General features: G+C 42.7%; 1 protein-coding gene across 1 annotated transcript in view; it reads right to left on the bottom strand.

The window, feature by feature from the left end:
* PLCXD2 (phosphatidylinositol specific phospholipase C X domain containing 2) overlaps positions 1–15,313 on the bottom strand; it is a 29,044-nt gene extending 13,731 nt beyond the window's left edge. The window contains exon 1 of the mRNA XM_034790876.1: positions 14,743–15,313. Coding sequence (XP_034646767.1) covers positions 14,743–14,827 — 85 coding nt within the window. The 5' untranslated portion in view covers positions 14,828–15,313. The remainder of the gene's footprint in view (positions 1–14,742) is intronic.
* Between the last annotated feature and the right edge of the window lie 4,173 nt (positions 15,314–19,486).

Here is a 19,486-nt window from a genome sequence, read left to right as displayed (position 1 = left end):
TCTTACCCACGAAAGCTTATGCTCCCTATACTTCTGTTAGTCTCAAAGGTGCCACAGGACCCTCTGTTGCTTTTTACAGATTCAGACTAACACAGCTACCCCTCTGATACTCAGAATTTTGTGTTTTCCAATCTACCTTCATGCATGTGGCTTTAGACAGATGGAGGTGTAAAAATGGAGTCATAAAGCACAGGAGCATCGAATCCAATCCAGTCCAGTGCAAGCAGTCATGTACGCCTACAAACGTATTACTAAACAAGGGAAATTTGTTGAGGGCTGGCAAGTATATTCACAATTTAAACAAATCAGTATAGGAAATATTTAAAACTTTTTTATGATTTTTCCATACACGCTTTAGAGACTGGATTCTTAGTGAACTGGAGAAGAAGCTCTTTCATGTTGCTACATTAAAAGTCCCTATATCTATGACTTAATGAATGTTAGTAAATGTTTTGAGACTGTGGATAAAAGACCCTCTAGTATAAATTATTTTATACATAATAAAATTAATTAATTTTAAGACTTGCCCAAAGTCTTTCTGAGGACCAGAAGCATAGTGGAACAGAACCCAGGCCTCCTGAATCTTAATTCACTACCTTCTCCACTGTACTGTACTGGGGAAATACTCTCCTTGTGAAGCGTTTTGTGACACCAGATGTTGTTAGTTAGTATTCCGATTACAACAATATTAGAACTGCTTTGGTGCTGCAGCTTCAATGTGAGCCTCACTGCCAAATACCCCTAGATGTCAAGACTTAATTTGGAATCATACGAATGCATAGGTTATGAAATACAACCCTGGAACAAACCATTTAATGGTCTCTCTAGTCCAGTATCCCATCTCTCCACCAGCAAAGGTTGGATACGTCAGGGAAAGCTATACCCTCTCCCCTGTCTGCCCTGGCATTCAAATTCCTTCCTGACACCAGATTGTTACTATGATAGATAGCTCTTGTAATTTTACCCTAGCAAGTGCAACTGTACATCCATGAACCCTTTTTCACTTCCACTATGCCAATTCCCAAGTTAATTGTGTGTTAAATCTATTGCCTTTATTATCTTTCATTATTCAAGAATGTTTTTGTTCTATTTTCTTTGTTTCAGTTGTTAAGAAGCAGCTTTTTACCTTCACATCTGTAACTATTTCTAAATTGCCAATTCTTCACGTTTTTCATGTTCTTTAGAATCACAGGATCAAATTAATTAGTCAAATCAAGCGAATGCAGTTACATTAAAAAAATTTGGCATTATTTGGTCTTGGACTTAATTTTTATTTTCATTGTTTTGTGTGGGTTATCAAGAACTGGACTTTAATTATTCCTTTTTCTTGTTACTACATAAAGATGATAATAAGAGAACATTGTATAATGGTTAGAACATGGTGTCTGGAAGCAAGAATTCTGGGTCCTATTCTATTAATGACTTCCTGCGTGTCATTTAACTAATCTGTACTTTACCCTAACAGGATGTTGTGAAGCTTACCGTGTGTGCAAAAGGATTTGAAATCTTTCAATGTAAAACAAATTTCAAGTACAAAATATATTGTCTACACACTGAAATAGATATAAAAATACCCTTTCTTAGACAAAAGCATATCTAACATCATCTCTACGAGTCTAGTTTTCCTGGCAGTGAGATATATTAGGCTGTGGACTAGTCTAAATAAGTGGGGGAAACCCCTTTTCTTAGGACTTTTAGAACCAGGTAGGACTTAAACACCAGACAATATTGAAGGGGAACAGTGCTGCATTTTCAGGGAAATGGACTGGATCAGTGGAAAGATTTTTCTCATTGCTGACATACAAGATATGATTACTGAAAATTAAAGAACTTTATGTGTAATGTTTCAGTGGGTAGCTGGTTGGGTCCACAAATGGCACCGGCATATTAACAGCATTAAAATGTCAATTGTGGACTCTGGCATTACACCTCAGGATTACCTTAGCTGCAGTGACGCCAAACTTCTTAGAGCAAGATTTTCTTTCCACCTAAAATACATTTGCCATTTATAATCAAGAAAATATAGATTCAGCACAAAACACAATAAAAAACAAAAGCATCTGGAAATACACCAATCAGGCTTCAAAAGTAACAGATCTGGGAGCATCACAGAAAAGCTACCTGAGAAGCAGCCAAGGAAAGAATAATATTCTGCTATTTCGCAAAGGTAAGCGCTACTTTGTACCAGCCATGAGGTACATTGAATGAGATAGAAGCACCTCTGACAAACCCTGAAGGCTTCTGGATACAGGTCATTAACAATCCAGATTTTCTAATCAAAAGATTAGCATCTGAAAACATCTCTACTAATCCACATTGAATAGCACATTTGACTTGCTTGTTACCAGGCAAGAGGGGGGGGAGAGAGTTAGCCATGATTAACTATATGATCCATATGAACTACCTAGATAAGCATGTCCATTTTTTAATAGTATTCTAACAAAATTCCTTAGTTAATTGTAATATAGCAATTAAACAGGGGGAACACAAAGCCTACTATTTTAAAGCTTCCTAGAAACTTGTAATTTCAGTATCAGGCATAGGGGTATTATAATTAGGGGGGAGGGGGAGAATGGTGTTGAAGAAATAGTTGAAGACACAATACTCGTATGTTAACGTTCTTTTCTACTGCACCATCTCAAATCCAGTCCACTGTTATTGGCTGTCAGCTGTTGGATGGCCTGTGCCAAATCGATTTGGTGATCCTGGTCTAGAACTTAGTGTATTGCTGTCAGCATCATGAAAACGACCACCACAACTGGCTATCTCAGTGGAGCGGAGCAGGATATGGAGGCTACACGACCTTGAACCTGGACTGATGTTCAGTAGGGAAGTGGTTTGCAAAAAACTTACACCATTGTACCTATTTGGCGAGTGAACAGAGGACTTGAATCTTGGAGTATGTTTGGCCCTGGATCCTCCTTGAAAAAACACAGAATCTGTATCTTGTTAGCCTAGGCCAGAGTTTGAAAAAACTCCACTTGCCTCTCCAGTGTCACAGTTCTTTTCATTGCAACAGGAGAAAATGGAATATTTGGTACCAGTGTGATTAATATCTTCCCCTGTTCATGAGCTCTGGGCTGTGCCTTCGCCTGCATGGAACTCAGAGACAGCTCAACATTATTGCTAGGGAACATTAAGGTCAACCAATGTCGCTCACTTGTGCCCCCCAGCCCAGTTCATTCAATGATTTAGAAATACTTAAGCCAAGTAATAGTAACTTTTAACTCACAGCAGATTGGGCGGATTGTCCCACAGGGGAAGTGAAGTGAGAAATCCAATGACTTCCTGACTCCCAGTTAGAATAGTGGAAATACCAGGAAACTACAGGATTTCCACACTGGATTGTCACATCTCCCCCTACTCCGTGGTGGGAAATAATGAACAGTAAGCACCGAAGTTGGAATGAAAAAGAAGGTGGGAAGATTAATTTGTGATGGAATTAACTCTTCTCCCTAGGAAGGTGCTGTGAATGCCCATTCACCTTGCAGTTAAGTCTCTTTTTGGGGTCCTGAGATGCTGAACACAAGGAAGAATTATTTCCAGAGAGACATAGGGAAAGCAGAATTTACTTTCATGAGGAAAGCCTGTAATGTTCTGGGGATGACCTTGTCTTTACATAAATTGCAATAGGATATCTGAAAGAGCCACCAAGTTCTGACACTTGTTTTTGGGATTCCTGAGTGGCACCATTGCCAGGAGTCAGTCAATGGCTCTTGTGACCCATGTTGCCAGCAGAGATTTTGGCTGGAGGGTTTCTGCTTCTGACTATTTATTAAGAGGAGTTAGGTCTTAGAGCAAGGGGCCTGAGTTCATCCCAAGACAGCGGGTGTCTGGGCAATATGTGACATGCGTTGCTGCAGAGGCTAAGACACAGTTAAGGACCTATGGGAGGGAACACTGGACTACTTAGAGGCGGTGTATTTGCACAGGGGAGATTTTTCAAAGACTTACTTCTGAGCTGGTTGATGTAGGTTTTCATCCTCTTGTGAGACCCTCTGGTCTGTATTCATTTTGTCCACAGAGTCACCACACTGTTCAGTGGAAAGGGACATGTCTGAAGAGACATTGCACTGCTCCAACATTGTGCTCTGACACAGTGAGGGTCAGCGGGCTGTGATCAGGCATGGCAGAGTCTGCCCTACCTCAGATACATAACACCACTAAGAAGTTCCACAGTTCTTTCCAGGCTGTTCTGCCACTTTGTGATAGCCTACTGGGGAGGTACTACACCACAAAGCCTAGGGAAAACAGCCTCTCCTTACTATGATACTCCCCAGAGAAAGAGAGGAAGAGCTAGTATAACATCTTGCCACTGCCCTCCAAAAAGAATAAAAGCAGAATTGAAAAGAAGGGTGGGAGAAAGCAGAAGCATTGAACTTTTTTTTTTTTTCATTTCTAGCAGGGGGACTTCTTACACCTAGTAAGTTTCCTAGTAGCAACAATGCTGTCCTCCTGCCTCAGATTTCCAATTAGACCAGAGCAGTGTCCATCACTGACAAGTTGGAGATGATGTTATGATCCAGAGATCCTTGCTTTCACTGACTACATTCTCATGAGCATGCGTTTTTTGTCTTATTAGTTTTTCTACCCTATTTTTCAATGCTTCATGTAATCTGTGTAGCTCAACACTCTAATTTATACTCAGAAATGGTCTCATCAACACAGGAATTGCCACGCTCAAAGAGACTAATGGCCCAGTTAGTCCAATAACCGGTCTCCAACTGCAGTCAGTATCAGCTGCTAATAGAGAGAAGTGCAAGAAACCCCACAGTAAGCAGTTATGGAATAACCTAGCTACCAGGAAAGGTTCTTTTTAAGACCTACTAATCAGAAGCTGGTATCCAGCATTTCAGATCAGGTTTTCATCACTGCTGAGAGATTATTTTCCTCTAGTGGATGATGCATCATTGCTTGGTGAATGTCCACTGAGTTGGGCAGGAAGCCAAGGAATGGGGATTTAAGAAGTTAGCCTTACATCCTCTATTTTTGATCTTTTTTTTCAATCTCATATGCCTCACCTGTCACACGAGTCCAAACTTTAACCCAACAGATGGTCAGCTCAGCTGTCTATGCACTGATTCAATGACATTATCCCCTCAGTCAGCAGCCTATTCCATCAGGACCTCTACAGAGACCTGCTACAGTTTCAAGTTGCTCCCTCCTTGCACCTTGTAGGTGGCCACAGGGTGAAGGCCACCTACTTCTCTTTGGGGGCCAAATTTTCATGGGGCACAAAAGGTGTCATAAATGAAGATGGGGAAACTGATACAGAGAAAGTGACTTGCCCCAGGTCTCACAGACAGAACCCAAATCACCTGTCTCCAAGTTCTTACCCTAAAAATTTAACCTGGCTTCCTCTTAACTAACACTTTCATTTAACTTAGCCAGTTAAGACACAAGCCACCCAGGCAATTTTGGTCATCAATTACACATGCATCAAAATAATCTTGGCTACATCCACCTTTGGGAGGTGCTGAAATATTTGTGTACAGTTGCACCCATTTCAGGTATGTCATGCACATCTCATTCTGTGAGCAGCATATGCAACTGTGACCTCTTTTTCATGATTTCATACATTCAGAATTTGGAACTATTTTCCTTTAACAGCTTCTTGTGAATTCAATAAACCAAAGTACACCCCTTCATGTTCTGTGTAATAGATACTTACTTTATTATACCTGGGGCTGGTAATATTACTTATTAAGGTTGCTTGACACTTTCCCCATTGTAAGACCCTTCATAATATTGCCACACTTTAATTGTTGGGGCTGGGTTGTCTACATCAGCTTGAACATTTTTTGGAAAATTTCAGCCAAAATTGTTCAGCCATTTCTCAGAACGTAGCTAGGGAAAAATACATAGTGTGCATGTTAAAAGATTCCAGCAACTTTTTCTTTTAACAACTTGGGAACAACACCTCCATGCTTTGGAGCAAGGCCTGAAATTTGGCAGGAGATGACCTTTTTGACAGGGATATGCCTTTTGCCCTCCCTGTGAAAATCTCCTCAAACTGGGCCAGGTTATAAGCCTTTGAAAAATCACATGCTCATTAGAGATGGATTCTAGCAGCTAAAATCTCTCACTGAACATGCTCCATCAGCTCACAACTCTGTTGTGTGGGTGGACTGAGCATGTGCTATTCCCGCAGAGCGATTGAGCATGTTTCCTCCAATCCAAGGCTAGTACAGGGGTGAAGTCAGATTGTCCAGGTAATGGCTGCTCTAAGTTGGGCCCAGGCACTGGACCTATGAGCAGGGACCTCGTTCTCTGGTATTCTCAATGATCCCCCTGCAGATATCCAGGCAGCTTGGAGGAGGAAATCACATGATTAGAATGCAGAGGAGGCAGGGAGTAGAGTTGGACAAGCAGTCTGGTGACACTGGAACTGGAGATGGGGAGAGAGAAACTGACTAAGTAGCTGGGCAAAGAGACTGGAAAGAGGAGCCTGGAGAGCAGGGGAGGCTGGAAACTGGTGGGGGGTGGACAGAATGGCTGGGACTGGTTGAGCAAGGAAACTGGCACTTAAAGACTATCATAAAGCATACGTACACATGGAGGGAGGAATGGTGGCAAGATAAGGTTGCATAAGTGACCTTAATTTGGCTATCTCCTACCTTTTGAGTGCTTGACTTTGCAATCTTAGCAATGTTCTTTTAATGTATCTTTGTATGTGTAATTATTTATGTAGTGGCATCTGTCTAAAGATTCCAACCCTGCCTATAGTCCTAATCAGGAATTGAAATCCGAGTGTGTTAGGTTCTATCCTTGCCCGCTAATCTTAGCCTGGCCTCCCACAATGCACCTGAAATGAAATTTGGAGGCTACCTTCAGCAATCAAGTTTGACTAAAAATATTGCTTCTTAGGATCTGTCTCTCTCAGCCCTTTGAACAGCACTCGTTACCAGTCTCCAGGTGCTGCATAAATCCTAGTATCAGTCTTTGGGGTTATAGTGGACCACAAGCTAAATATGAGTCAACAGTATGACGCTGTTGCAAAAAAAGCAAACATGATTCTGGGATGTATTAACAGGTGTGTTGTGAGCAAGACACAAGAAGTCATTCTTCCGATCTACTCTGCGCTGATTAGGCCTCAACTGGAGTATTGTGTCCAGTGTTGGGCACCGCATTTCCATGTGGAGAAATTGGAAGAGGGTCCAGAGAAGAGCAACAAGAACGATTAAAGGTCTTGAGAACATGACCTATGAAGGAAGGCTGAAAGAATTGGGTTTGTTTAGTTTGGAAAAGAGAAGACTGAGATGAGATATAATAGCAGTTTTCAGGTATCTAAAAGGGTGTCATAAGGAGGAGGGAAAAAACTTGTTCCCCTTAGCCTCTAAAGATAGAACAAGAAGCAATGGTCTTAAACTACAGCAAGGGAGGTTTAGGTTGGACATTAGGAAAAAGTTCCTAACTGTCAAGGGTGGTTAAACACTGGAATAAATTGCCTAGGGAGGTTGTGGAATCTCCCTCTCTGGAGATATTTAAGAGTAGGTTAGATAAATGTCTATCAGGGATGGTCTAGACAGTATTTGGTCCTGCCATGAGGGCAGGGGACTGGACTCGATGACCTCTCGAGGTCCCTTCCAGTCCTAGAATCTATGAATCTATGGACTCTTTAATAGCCTGGAAGGTGTTCACTTGGACTTTGTGAGTTGGCCAAAAGGCCAAGCCACTGAAAACCCACAAAGATTGGCTGGCAGCCTGCAGGGAGCACCATGGGCGAGAGGAGGACTGTGGTACTGCCCCCCGTTGCTAGGAGGCACTCAAGAGGTGAGTGCTCCTTTACAGCATCCCTGCTAGAGAAGCCACAATTTGATTCAGAAAGCAGGTAAATAATTATCAGGAATGTAATTTTTAGGCTAAAATTCTACCAGTGCAATAGAAAAAGATATTGCAGTTAATAATCGCAGTGGGACTTGGGCTAAGGGCACAATAGGTCTTTTCCATTTGTAATTTCTGTGAAATCAAGTCTACCTGCTGTGAATGCTTCTGAGCCAAAACATACTAGCTAGGACAAAGTTAATGCCTTAGTGCTTCATTCTCTAGTCTAAGGTATCACCCAAACTCAATGAATCCCCCTAATCTAAGGAATGAAATAGTCAATGCTTTTGCTCATTACCATGATCCAATGTGCGGAAGACTGGACTAACCAACCGCTCAATAATGTTTCAAGTGAACATCTGCTAGCTTGCTTTGCTGGCTCCTTGAACAATGGGGACACAGCAGCTTATCATGATCTGAGTAAGTGTTTGGGACTGCAGGGGGAGAGAGTACTTGAGCGTCAGGGAATAAACAGAAAGTTCAGCCTGTCCTAATAAAAAGAATTGTGTCAGTCTGATGAAACTGGGAAGCAAGGCTACATCCAGCTAAACCATTCCACAGATACCAACAAAGATCCTAGGCTGCAGCCAGGATGTCAGATCTGAACTGTGATATTGGAGAAATTGTTTAGAAAAACAATTCATTGGAAGTGCAACCACCATAAATCATGCCCACTGTTGCTTTGAATTTTGTAAAATGAACAACTCATCAATGATTAGATATTCTCAGCAAATTCTTTAAAAAGGAGGTTTATTTACTGTGCTAGAATAGTAGCTCAGTGAATACTAATGTAGCACAAGCAAAACTTTGTCAGACACATCTCACATTTATAATGGAGAAAATAAGAATACAAATAAAGACAAAAGTTAAATTATTTTTGTTAGGAGGCGGTAGAAGGGGACAGAAGTGTACAAAACTTTTTTTTTAATATATATATTTGCACTGAAACATTTGTCACTTTGTTCTGAGCAGTACAATACCCTTTTATATTTTGTGTTCACGTTAACCTTCAAAAACGCCAATTTTGAACCCATCTTCGTGTGGACTAGATGCATTTTTTACTAAAATGGGCTTATTTTCAAGGGAATTAGTTTAATGAAATTAATAATTTTTTTCAGCAAAATGAGCCCACTTAAGTATAACACAAAATAGATTAAAAATGGTGAGTTAATTAATCTATGGCTGAATTTTTTTCTCTCTCTCTACAAAAGGTATTGTGGTATCTTCCTTGGAATGAACTATAACGGGGAATCTCACACCTCTGTCTGGATGATACTAGACTGTGCTACATTTTATTCTTGATGCTTATGGTTTTCAGATCTATTTCGTATTTAGTAAAAGCAAGAGAAGAGCCTAAAGCGAAACTCCAGAGGTGAACACAGCTAAGCTGTGCAGCATAGGTCAAAATCCACATCTGGATTCAAATGTCTCAAAGGTCCGTTCTACCTTGATTGCAGGTTAAATCAATATAGGAATTGCCATACTGAATCAAACCGCTGGTCCATCTCCAAAATGTAATTACCATTACCAGCTGCTTCAGAGGCAGAACCAGGCAATAACCTGTACCCAGGGAATGTTTCTTCCTAGCCCACTCAATAGCTAGAGGCTGTCTCATGCCCTGAAGCAACAGGGTTAATCCACCTTAAACCTTTTCTATTTTTAAAGATAGTATTATTGTTAAAACTCTGGATATTGTGTGTTCTGTATAAATGTCTAATCCTTTTTTGAATACTGTCAAGTACCTGAGTATTGAGCTCCACTGTCTAACTGTGTGTTGTGTGTAAAAGTATTTATTTTTATACATTTTGAATGTTCCAGCTATCAGTTTAATTAAACATCCCCTTGTTCTTGTAGAAATTTTCCATCTACCTTCTCTGAAATGCTGAATACAAGCAGTCCCAAAAACTAGGGTGTTTGGGGGCAGGGGGGGGGGGGAGAGAGCAAATGCACTCAAATTAGGTACCCCCTTGATTTAAAATCAAAGGGTTACTGGTAGCATATACTCCATGAACAGCCCTGGACTTTACTGTTTGGCTTGATTTCTTTCTAGGGTATTGGTTGTTTGGTTTGTTGTTCTTGTTAGAAACTAATTTATTTTTTAATGGAATGATTTTATTTTTAATATATGTTGAAGGTGCTTAGATCTTTCAGTTATCTAGCCCACTCCAAGTCTATGCAGGTTTGTTTCCCACAGACATTTTCCAGCATTTTGTCCTGTCTGGTTTGAAAAGTCCCAAACAATGGAGTCTCTTTTGCTAAATAAATGTCATGATTCTGTGAAAAAATGCAACATTATTTTGAACATACTAAACAAGAGCTCAACAGGTCCAAATCCTTATATAGTCAGAGACCCTTGTCCCCATCTCTCCAAAAAGGAGAGTTACTCTTCCAAGGCAACTATTCCTCATCAGCACCACATGGAGCAGAAATGTGTATTTCTCATTTAGATTAATAAAGCCTCCCTCCATGTCACGGTCCTTAGTCAATATTCCTTAATGAACCCAATCATTGTTGTAAACTCCTGGAATGCTGATCCATGAAGTGATCCTTTTCTTACATGCTGCTGTTGACTTGCCTTGGCTCCTTTACAGGCTGCTTTATCATTGATTACACCAATACTCTATTTCATACAAAAGTTTGGTAGGATGAAAATGGAAAACAAACAAAACAAACAATGTGTTGAGTGCTGCTGTCCATTTGCATTTTTCACTCTTCCCTTCCCTTCACACTCCCTCCCTGTCTTCTGTATTCACAGGCTACATGACAGGCAACTGTGTCTAGCTGTCAGCTTTCATCACCAAATCCACAATGTGAAGGTTGCAAGAAAGACAGAAAGTCTGTCTTATGATCAGGAAACGTACAGCATGTTGGGGTTTCCAAGCCTACCATCATTAACTTTTCTGGTTCCTCTGCTGCAACTACCATGCTGCCAATATCTATTCACAACACTTGACTGAAATTAATAGACAGTTACGATATATCCAACACACTGAATAGCACAGCAGGTGCACATCCTGCCTGCAACCTTTAGCAGGCACATGTGCCGAACACATCTAAGCAGCATCTTTATTGTTGTTAGTATTATTATCGCATATTACCGCTGCTACAGCTGGTTGAAAATTAGAATTTCTGCCTCCTGAGAAATGTCTAAGTTTGTTTTTGTCAGTTACTGGGGTGAAAATTTGGGGGAAAACATTTGTGGAATAGAAAATTCCGGAGAATATGGATTTGGAAGTGTCAAAATATTTTGTTTGGAGGTTTTTGGTAAAATGACACATCGTGATAGTCATGAACCAAAATGTTTTGTTTGGGGCCAGTTCATCAGTGAACTGCATCTAGCTGAGGTGCTCTGGTGCTTCATGGGAGTTGCAGTTAGGGTGCCTCATGTCCCAGTGGCTTCCCATGAAAATGTCTAGAACGTCAATGTATTTGCCACAACATGCATACCGGGGAAATTATGATGGCTTTAGGAGACTATTGCAAGGAACTTGGCAGTGCTGCACTTGAGCAGAGTCCAAAAATGAAATATCATAAGGAACAATCTACAGCAGTTACCACTAAAATCTTCACAGCTGATGTTTGCAGGTAACAAATGTTGCTGAAAGGCTCTCCATAATCAGTGCAGCCTAGTGGATAGAGCACTGGACTGTGTCTCAGGGGACTTGGGCTCAATTCCTGGCTCTGCCATTGGCCTGCTGGGTGACCTTGGACAAGTCACTTCCCTTCCTTGAACCTCAGTTTCTCCCTCTGTAAAATGGGGATGATGATACTGATCCGCTCTGTAAAGTGCTGTGGCATCTACAGATGAAAAGTGCTACATAAGAACTGGATTATTAAGTACAATGAGACTGTGCAACTGTAAAATAGGCATAAGAGACAATATTTTAATGACCACTATACTTGAATCTGCTGAATATAAAAATAGTGAGCTGACTTACAATTACATTGTGACCTTTTCTCTACAGAACAACATAAGTAGTCTCTACTATAAAGCATTCATATTGAATGACTAATTAATATATGCAGTAGGGATGATTTTTACATTACTCATCAGTATTGCCCATGGCTAAGAACTGCATAAGCATTAATAATTAAGTATCACCCCAGCCTGCTTCCAGCCCTACCTAGCAACATGAGAAATATATTTCAAAAGTAACATTAAAGGGATTAGAGTATGGGAGAAGAAAGGGAAGGCAGTACAGATAAATACCAGTTCTTCCAGAGCTTGAATCTGTTTGAAATTCACACCTGTTCCCATATCTGAGACGGATATCAATACTAGCATTCACCTTTACAAAACCTGACTTGATTAAATATTTGGACTCCATTTTAGACATTGCCAGTACTAGAAAGGTTTAGTTCCTGAATGTGGTGTTTGCTGTGGTTTCTTTCTCGATTTTTTTCTTTCTGTTTTACAAACAGGAGCCACCTACATCTCTCACTTGGACTAGAGTTGGTCAAAGGCTAGGAAGATGACAGATGCACTGTTGTTTACATAAAAGTCTAAGCTCTAGTTCGCTGTGACAGATGGGGTTATATTACTTGTCATTCAGAAGTATTTGCACAGCCACCAAGCATCAATGAAAATGTTTTTCAATTCCAGGTTTCATTATTTTTAGCATGAATGATTAATTCATTTGAAAAATACTTCAGAAAAATAAATTATTAGTTGTTCTCCTGTTTTAAAAGCTTTCAGGTCATTCGGGAACAGAAATACTAACTTGTGACTTAGGCAGCCAAACACACAATATGAATAGTGGAAGCAAATGTTGTATGACCTCACATGTAAGCCTAAAGTTATTTGGGCCAAGTGTCTGGCCAGTACTTACGAATGACTGATAAATTTGAAGAAAGCCAGGATTGACTCATGAACTCTTCACAAAACTAGAAGGGACTAAGGTCAGGCTGAGATTTCTGAAACAGTTTAAGGAAGCTTGCCTCCTGCCAAATCTCACTGAATTTCCACAGGATCCGAGCACCCAACCAGAGCCCTGCACAGGACTATTTTTTTTAAATCCCATTCCTGTCCCACCCTGCAATACCCACTCCCACCCATGCTCACAGTGTTTCTTGCATTTTTATCCTGCACCCTTCTGCAAAAACCAAAGATCCTGCAAATCCCACCAGAGAGACAGATTCCCCATGCTACTTTTAAAAAAGTCAGTTAGTGTGTATATATAGACACACACACACACACAAACAGAATTCAGACACAATTTTTACCTCCAAAAGAAAAAAAAACACAAATCTTGCTTAAACCATGTAAAAATATAACTCCTGTTATAATAGACATCAAATCTCTTTTTATCCCTCACTTAAATTTAAGTATCAGGGGGTAGCCGTGTTAGTCTGTATCTACAAAAACAACAAGGAGTCTGGTGGTACCTTAAAGACTAACAGATTTATTTGGGCATAAGCTTTCGTGGGTAAAAACCTCACTTCTTCGAAAGCTTATGCCCAAATAAATCTGTTAGTCTTTAAGGTGCCACCAGACTCCTTGTTGTTTTTTTAAAGTTAAGTAGTAAAACCTTTATTTAAAACAGAAAAACTTGCTTTATATTGCTGAAATTCTATTTCTGATAAACTGAGGGGAGATTTAGTGTTTTCCTGCAAATTACTGTAGTTTTCTTCCCCCACCCCCCTAATCCCACCCGCACATAGTACATTTTACTTGGATAACAAGAATATCCCAGAATTGTCATAATAAATATCAGAACAACAAATAACATTGCAAGGGATACAAACTCATGCTTCAGGGCATAAACCAACTTCTAACTATTGGGGGGGATTGGAGTAAATGCCAATGTTACTGTATGACAATCCTCTGAAACAGGTGATACTGGCTATGATCAGCAATATGTACTGGACTTGATGGCACAGTGGTCTCCATAATTCCTATATAGCTTTCAGTAGAAAGACTCAAGTGCTAGACTGCTTCATTCTTGTTTTACTACCTATAGATGAGACATAGATCCCAGATTGAACGTCAGTCAATTGATCTCATAGATTACGAGTTCCTCAGTTCCGGAAGGTGTTCAGACACAGGCATTACCAGAGCAGAACAATGATTCATCTAGTCTGGCATCCTGGCTCCACCAGTAGCCAGTGCTGGATGCTTCTGAGGGAAGGTCACTCCCTCCTCAATAAATTTACTTACTTGTGTAATAATACACCATAGAGGTGAGTGAGAGGAGAGAATGTTTCTTGACCTCAGCTGGTGAACAGCTGAGCCCCAGAGCAGAAAGTGGTAAAATAACCCCGGAAATTAAATTTTACCCTAGCTAACCACACACTTTGCAGTAAGTGGCAACCAACACTGGGTATGGTTGTTTCAAACCAAACCAAATAAAAAACCAAACAAACAGAAACAACCCCCAGCCAAGTCTAGAGAAGGTAATTTGGGGGAACTCACATTTCCTAGACCTGGGTGATAAAAACAGGGGCTTTGTCTTGGGGTCAGCCTCCCAAACAATCAGCCCCCCTCCCCCAATCCGCAGGTGCGTTCACACGGTCCCTCCCAGCGCCCAGCCCCGAGCTTTGCAAAGTGTGTCTTTTCAACCTGTCCCGAGAGGAACAGCCGACCCCGAACCACTTGCGCTGAGCAGTTCCCAGCCAGTCTCGGGCCAGCACCCCCGGCAATGGGCTCCCTCCTCCGCGCTGCCTTTTCTCCTGGTCACTCCCTGTGCAGCACCGAGCGCGCCCCAGAGCAACCCGCCCCGCCACAGGACCGACAGCCCTGTCCAAGGGGCAGCATCCCCTGGCTAGCGCGGGACATGGGCACGTTCCTGACTGGGGGAGGGGGCAACTCTGGTGGCCTTAACCCGCGCGCTGTCCCTCCCGGGGCACCTCACGCCCCTGGCTGCACCGCGGGGCTCGTCCCCGCGCCCAGCTCCCCTGGCTCCCAGAAGGACGCGTTACCTGGGATGGCCAGATGGGCCAGCGGGAAGGTGCTGAGGGCGGGGGCGAGGCAGCCCATCCAGTCCGCGTTGCTGCCCTCTGCCATCCTCCCGCCGCTTCGCCGGGGCTGCGTGCTCGCGGCTACCGCGGGGCTCGCCTGCTGCCAGCCATCAGCTCCCGCGGGGCCGCCCGCCCTTCGCCTCTCCCCGGGCAGCGTCTGGCTCTTGCCGCCGCGTGGGCACCAATTCCCTCAGCCGCCCTGGCTGCGCGCAACTTGGTACCGCGCCCCCCGGGAGGGCAGAGGAGCCGGCGGACATGCCCTGCCCGCGCCTCCCCGCCTGGAGAGGAATCACACGGCAGAGGGGCCCGCTCCCGGCTTATGTAACAGGTGCTCTGCTCCTCGCCGGGGTTAGGTATAAAGCCGCTGGGCCCGCTGCCAGCGCCCAGCCCCGTTGGAAAACATCCTCTGGCTCTGCCCAGGACACGCCGGGCTGCAGCTTCGAGCCCCCGCCCAGCACCAGGAAGGCGCGAGCAGCCCCGCTGCCCTCTGGCTGCGCAGAGATCAGATTTGCAGGACAAGTTAGAAGCGATTTGTCAAGGTCAGACTGAACGCCACGGGGGGAGATTTGCCTCCGCCCAGCAGCTGGCTCGGTTTCCGACTGCGGCAGGAGGGCCTGAAACTGGGTGGCAGCCCCCCCTCCCCTTTTTAAAAGAACCGCTTGTAGATCAACCAACAAGTACAAGCAAGGGCTTTAAGGAAGAACGGGAGGAAAGTGGCTCTGACAACACAACTTCACATCTAATAAAAACCACGTTGGTAAGAAATCTCCAAACCTAGGAAAACCTGAGATGTGAGCAGAGCGGTCCTGGGGGTGATCATAAGAAAATGCTTTATTTGTCAATACTGCAAAGGTGTGTGAAGGGGGTAAGTTCAATCCATCTTTTTTCTTTTTGAGGGCGAGGAGAAGGGAGGGGAAATGTTTCTCAGGTACAGGCTGGCATTTCTGGTAAAAAGAAAGAACAAAAAATAACCCCTTCCTTCCACTCCCCCCAAGATAGCCCATGATTAGGACACTCCCCAGGGGTGTGGGAGAAGGAGTTTCAAATCCCTTGTGTGCCTGATTGAGTAACACAGCCACTGGGCTAAAGAGTCAGGCTCTGTTTGGTTGTTTATACAAAGTGCAACAGCTCCAACAGGAGAGTCAGAGAAACACCAAATAGTCAATGCCAGAAGGTAGGGGCTGGAATACATTCTGGGACTTATGCATCCTGAAGGACACCCTTTTGCTCTCAAAAATAATAGGGATTACACCCCTGGTCAATACCCAGTGATTAGAGCACTCACAGAGGGTAGTAGGAGGAGGGATAGAGACTCAAGCTCAGTTCCCTGACGTGAAGCAGGGATTTGAGTCTGGATCTCCAACCTCTAAGGTGACCAGACAGCAAGTATGAAAAATCAGGACAGGGCGTTGGGGGTAATAGGAGCCTATATAAGAAAGAGACCCAAAAATTGGAACTGTCTCTATAAAATCGGGATATCTGGTCACCCTACCAACCTCCCAATGAACGGCCTAACCCTGAGCGATTGGCTATTCAGGGGTGGGTTGGTTCTTCCTCCATCTTTCATTACAAACTGCAAGAGGGCTTTCTTTCATCCCACTGCAGAAAGAAAAAATATTTGGAATCTCAGATTTTTGCAGGATAGAAAATCTTGCCCAGCTCTCATCATAACAAGGGAAAACAAATTACATGGTCCCATGTCAAATTGTACTTTCACTGCAGTTTCAAATAATAAAGTATTAATCCTTCTTTTAAATAGTGAAATAGATGCAGACACATTCAAGATACAAACTGAAGTGAGCATATCCATCTAGCTCATGGAAGAGCATCTGACACAGCTTCACATTGCTTTTGGAATTAAATTTCCCAATCCAGGGTAGGTATAGCCACAGGCTGCCATCATGTAAATACCTATTGATACGGACATCAGGATCAGAATCACTTACAGGTACTATATGCCAAGGGCCTTTGGTCCATCATTCACCAAAAGATTCATCCCTTTATCATCATCCCCCTCCCTCCCGCACAGTTATTATTCTCTGAATATTCAACAATGAAATCCACTCAAACTATCTGAGGAGTCCAAAAACCTAACAGAGATGGAATAAATGTGCATAGATCAACTTACTGGGCAGGAAATAGTCCATCTTGTATAAAATTCAAATGTACTATATTCAGATATCAAACAGGTACATTGGTACATATGTGCAGTAATAGGGCTGTTTGGACTATCATTTTGTAACTTCAGGAGAATGGGAATGAATGAGGCAAGACCACACTGTCTTACACACAACAGTTATTTAATGCAGCCAGAGCCCTCACAAAGCAGTACCTGCATCCTTAAGATCAGAGTTGGCTACAGGCAGCCCCACACTCAATAACATTGCCTTCCACACTTTTCATTTTCAGAGCCTCTCTCAAACCACACTCACCTGCTACACAGCTGGGCGGGGGAATGGGAAACCTATTGTTACCCGGGGTTCTTTCAACCCAAAGCTCTTGGTAACTTTTACTCTGTGCGAGGAGGTGTCAGGAAATAAATCAGGGGAGACACGGCCGTCCGACCGATAGATGGTTGGCACAAACAGGACAACACAAGAGTGCTTTCACTTAAAGCTGAACTTTACTAGTCTCAAGCACTTACACACATCTGCAACAAGAGTAGTAAAACACCCCCAAACCTTGATAATTACCAAAGCTGAGTGTGGCTTTCGAGTGACACAGCAGCAGCCCGTCTGCCGCTGGGGAACACAAGATGCATCCAGAGGGAGAGACCAGTCCCCAAACAAGTCCCACCTATCTCAAGCTTTTCCCCTTATTTATACATTAGTAATACAATGACATGTCCCTTAAAGAAAACTTGTCAAGTAAGCGGTTTCAAGCAAGAGCGGTTTCCCCTTCTGATTACTGATTAACCAGGTGTGGGTTTTTCCAGAGTCTGCAGCTCTGAGACCCCAATAGATATTCCTGCTCTTTTAAAATGCATGTATCAGCAACTTCAACACAATTCTTATCAGGAAGGACGGGTGGTCAAGCTGCCCCTTCCGTGGCACCCCAAAACCCCTTCCCCTCCTGCCTTGGTCAAGCTGAGACTTGCTTTTAACAGCTTGCTGACTAAGCTGTCTTTAACAATAAGCCATAGTGGTTTCAGGCACTTTACTCATTTGCCAAAGTCTCCCCGTACACCTATAAGAAAAAGCACATAGCAAATCATTTTATATAATTTCTATTGGCTTGTCCTCAGTACAAAATTTTATATGGTTACAACACAACTGTGCAAAGTTGAATCAACTCGCACGATACTGATAAGGACTCTGAGGTCAGCATAGAGTAGGCTAACCTGTGTTTAGTATCATGCAGCACAACTAGCTGACAACACTGTCTACAGTGCCAAAGTCATGAGCAGCACTGTGCTGGCTAACTCAACTCTTCATAATTGTTTACTAACAGCATACATTTTTAATAATGAAAACAAGGCTTATGTGGTCACAAAGGCCTCCATGTCCATTTCAAGCCCCGCCTCAGCCACAATAAATCTTTTCAGACTTCAAGAAAGCCGTCGTTTCTGTGGGCACAATAAAACATACCTCCAGATAACTCAGATCATAGTGCAATCAGTTAAAGTACATGCTAAATTTAAATCCTTAGCAATTTTCTTAGCAGCTGTTAATATGAATCTGTGTTAGAGTATTGTGCTGTATAAGCCAGGTAACAAAGAAATATCTTTCTTGTTAGCCATCCCGGTTGGCTCTCTCATTTTCAGATCCAATGGAGTTCTTGCCACATGTCTTAGATACCCTTCCTGGCTGTCCTCCCAGAGACTCTCTTGGGCCTGTGATAAAGCAAACTATTTCCAAAACAAGAGGCAAATCCGAAATATTGTATTATTCCTCACTGTACAAGTCATCGAAGTAGACTCTTGCTCTCCCCTCAAGAAATTATCCTTTTGTCAAATGGGAAGCAGCATAGCCTCCAGGGAACAAGCACAGTCTGGAATTCACCGATTGTTGATTCTAATGCCTTTTCTACCATCCCACTGCTGTGTGACCTCAGACAAGTCACCATTTTCTGTGTCTGTATCACTGATATAGTGTGTACCTACCCATCATCATGGGAGGGAGTTGAGGTTCACTTAAAAATACTTACATAATGCTTCACATTCTCTATATTCCAGACACTAGGCCAATCCTGCAGTTCCTCCACTTAAAGCTAGTAGCTTTTGAGATCTGTCACCATTTCTTCGTCGTAGTCTTACGTGTTGCCACAGAGGCTCCTAAAAGGCCTCACGTAGCCTGAATTCTGAAATCTGAACCCCAAGGATTACATTTTTTTCATTGGTGCTGGTCATGGCATCTTGGCGGTCAGCCAGGTGCCTGTCTTTGTGAAGTACTTGCATTCTGCTTCATCTCTGCCTTTTTATATACTTATTTATTGCTCTATGCATATTTGGAAATCTGCATAGAGATGCACATTTGGCAAATCTGACAGATTTAACTCCTCATGCAGCAGGACCCAGATGCTCGAGCAAGTATGTTGTAGGATTTCGTTTTCTTGTTCTGTGCAAACAGCAGGAACAAAATAGAAGTCAGATCCCACAGTTCAGAGTCACAAACGCTTCTCCTGCAAAGCCGGCTTGTAAAAATGGGCCTAATCAGGCATCAGTAGAAAGCAGGACCTTTACTTCCTGGATCAAAGTTGTGTTTTA

This window comes from Trachemys scripta, chromosome 1, assembly GCF_013100865.1.
Source record: "Trachemys scripta elegans isolate TJP31775 chromosome 1, CAS_Tse_1.0, whole genome shotgun sequence".
NCBI lineage: Eukaryota > Metazoa > Chordata > Testudines > Emydidae > Trachemys > Trachemys scripta.
Note: the sequence above shows the minus strand (reverse complement) of the source record. Positions and strands in the feature narration are given on the sequence as shown.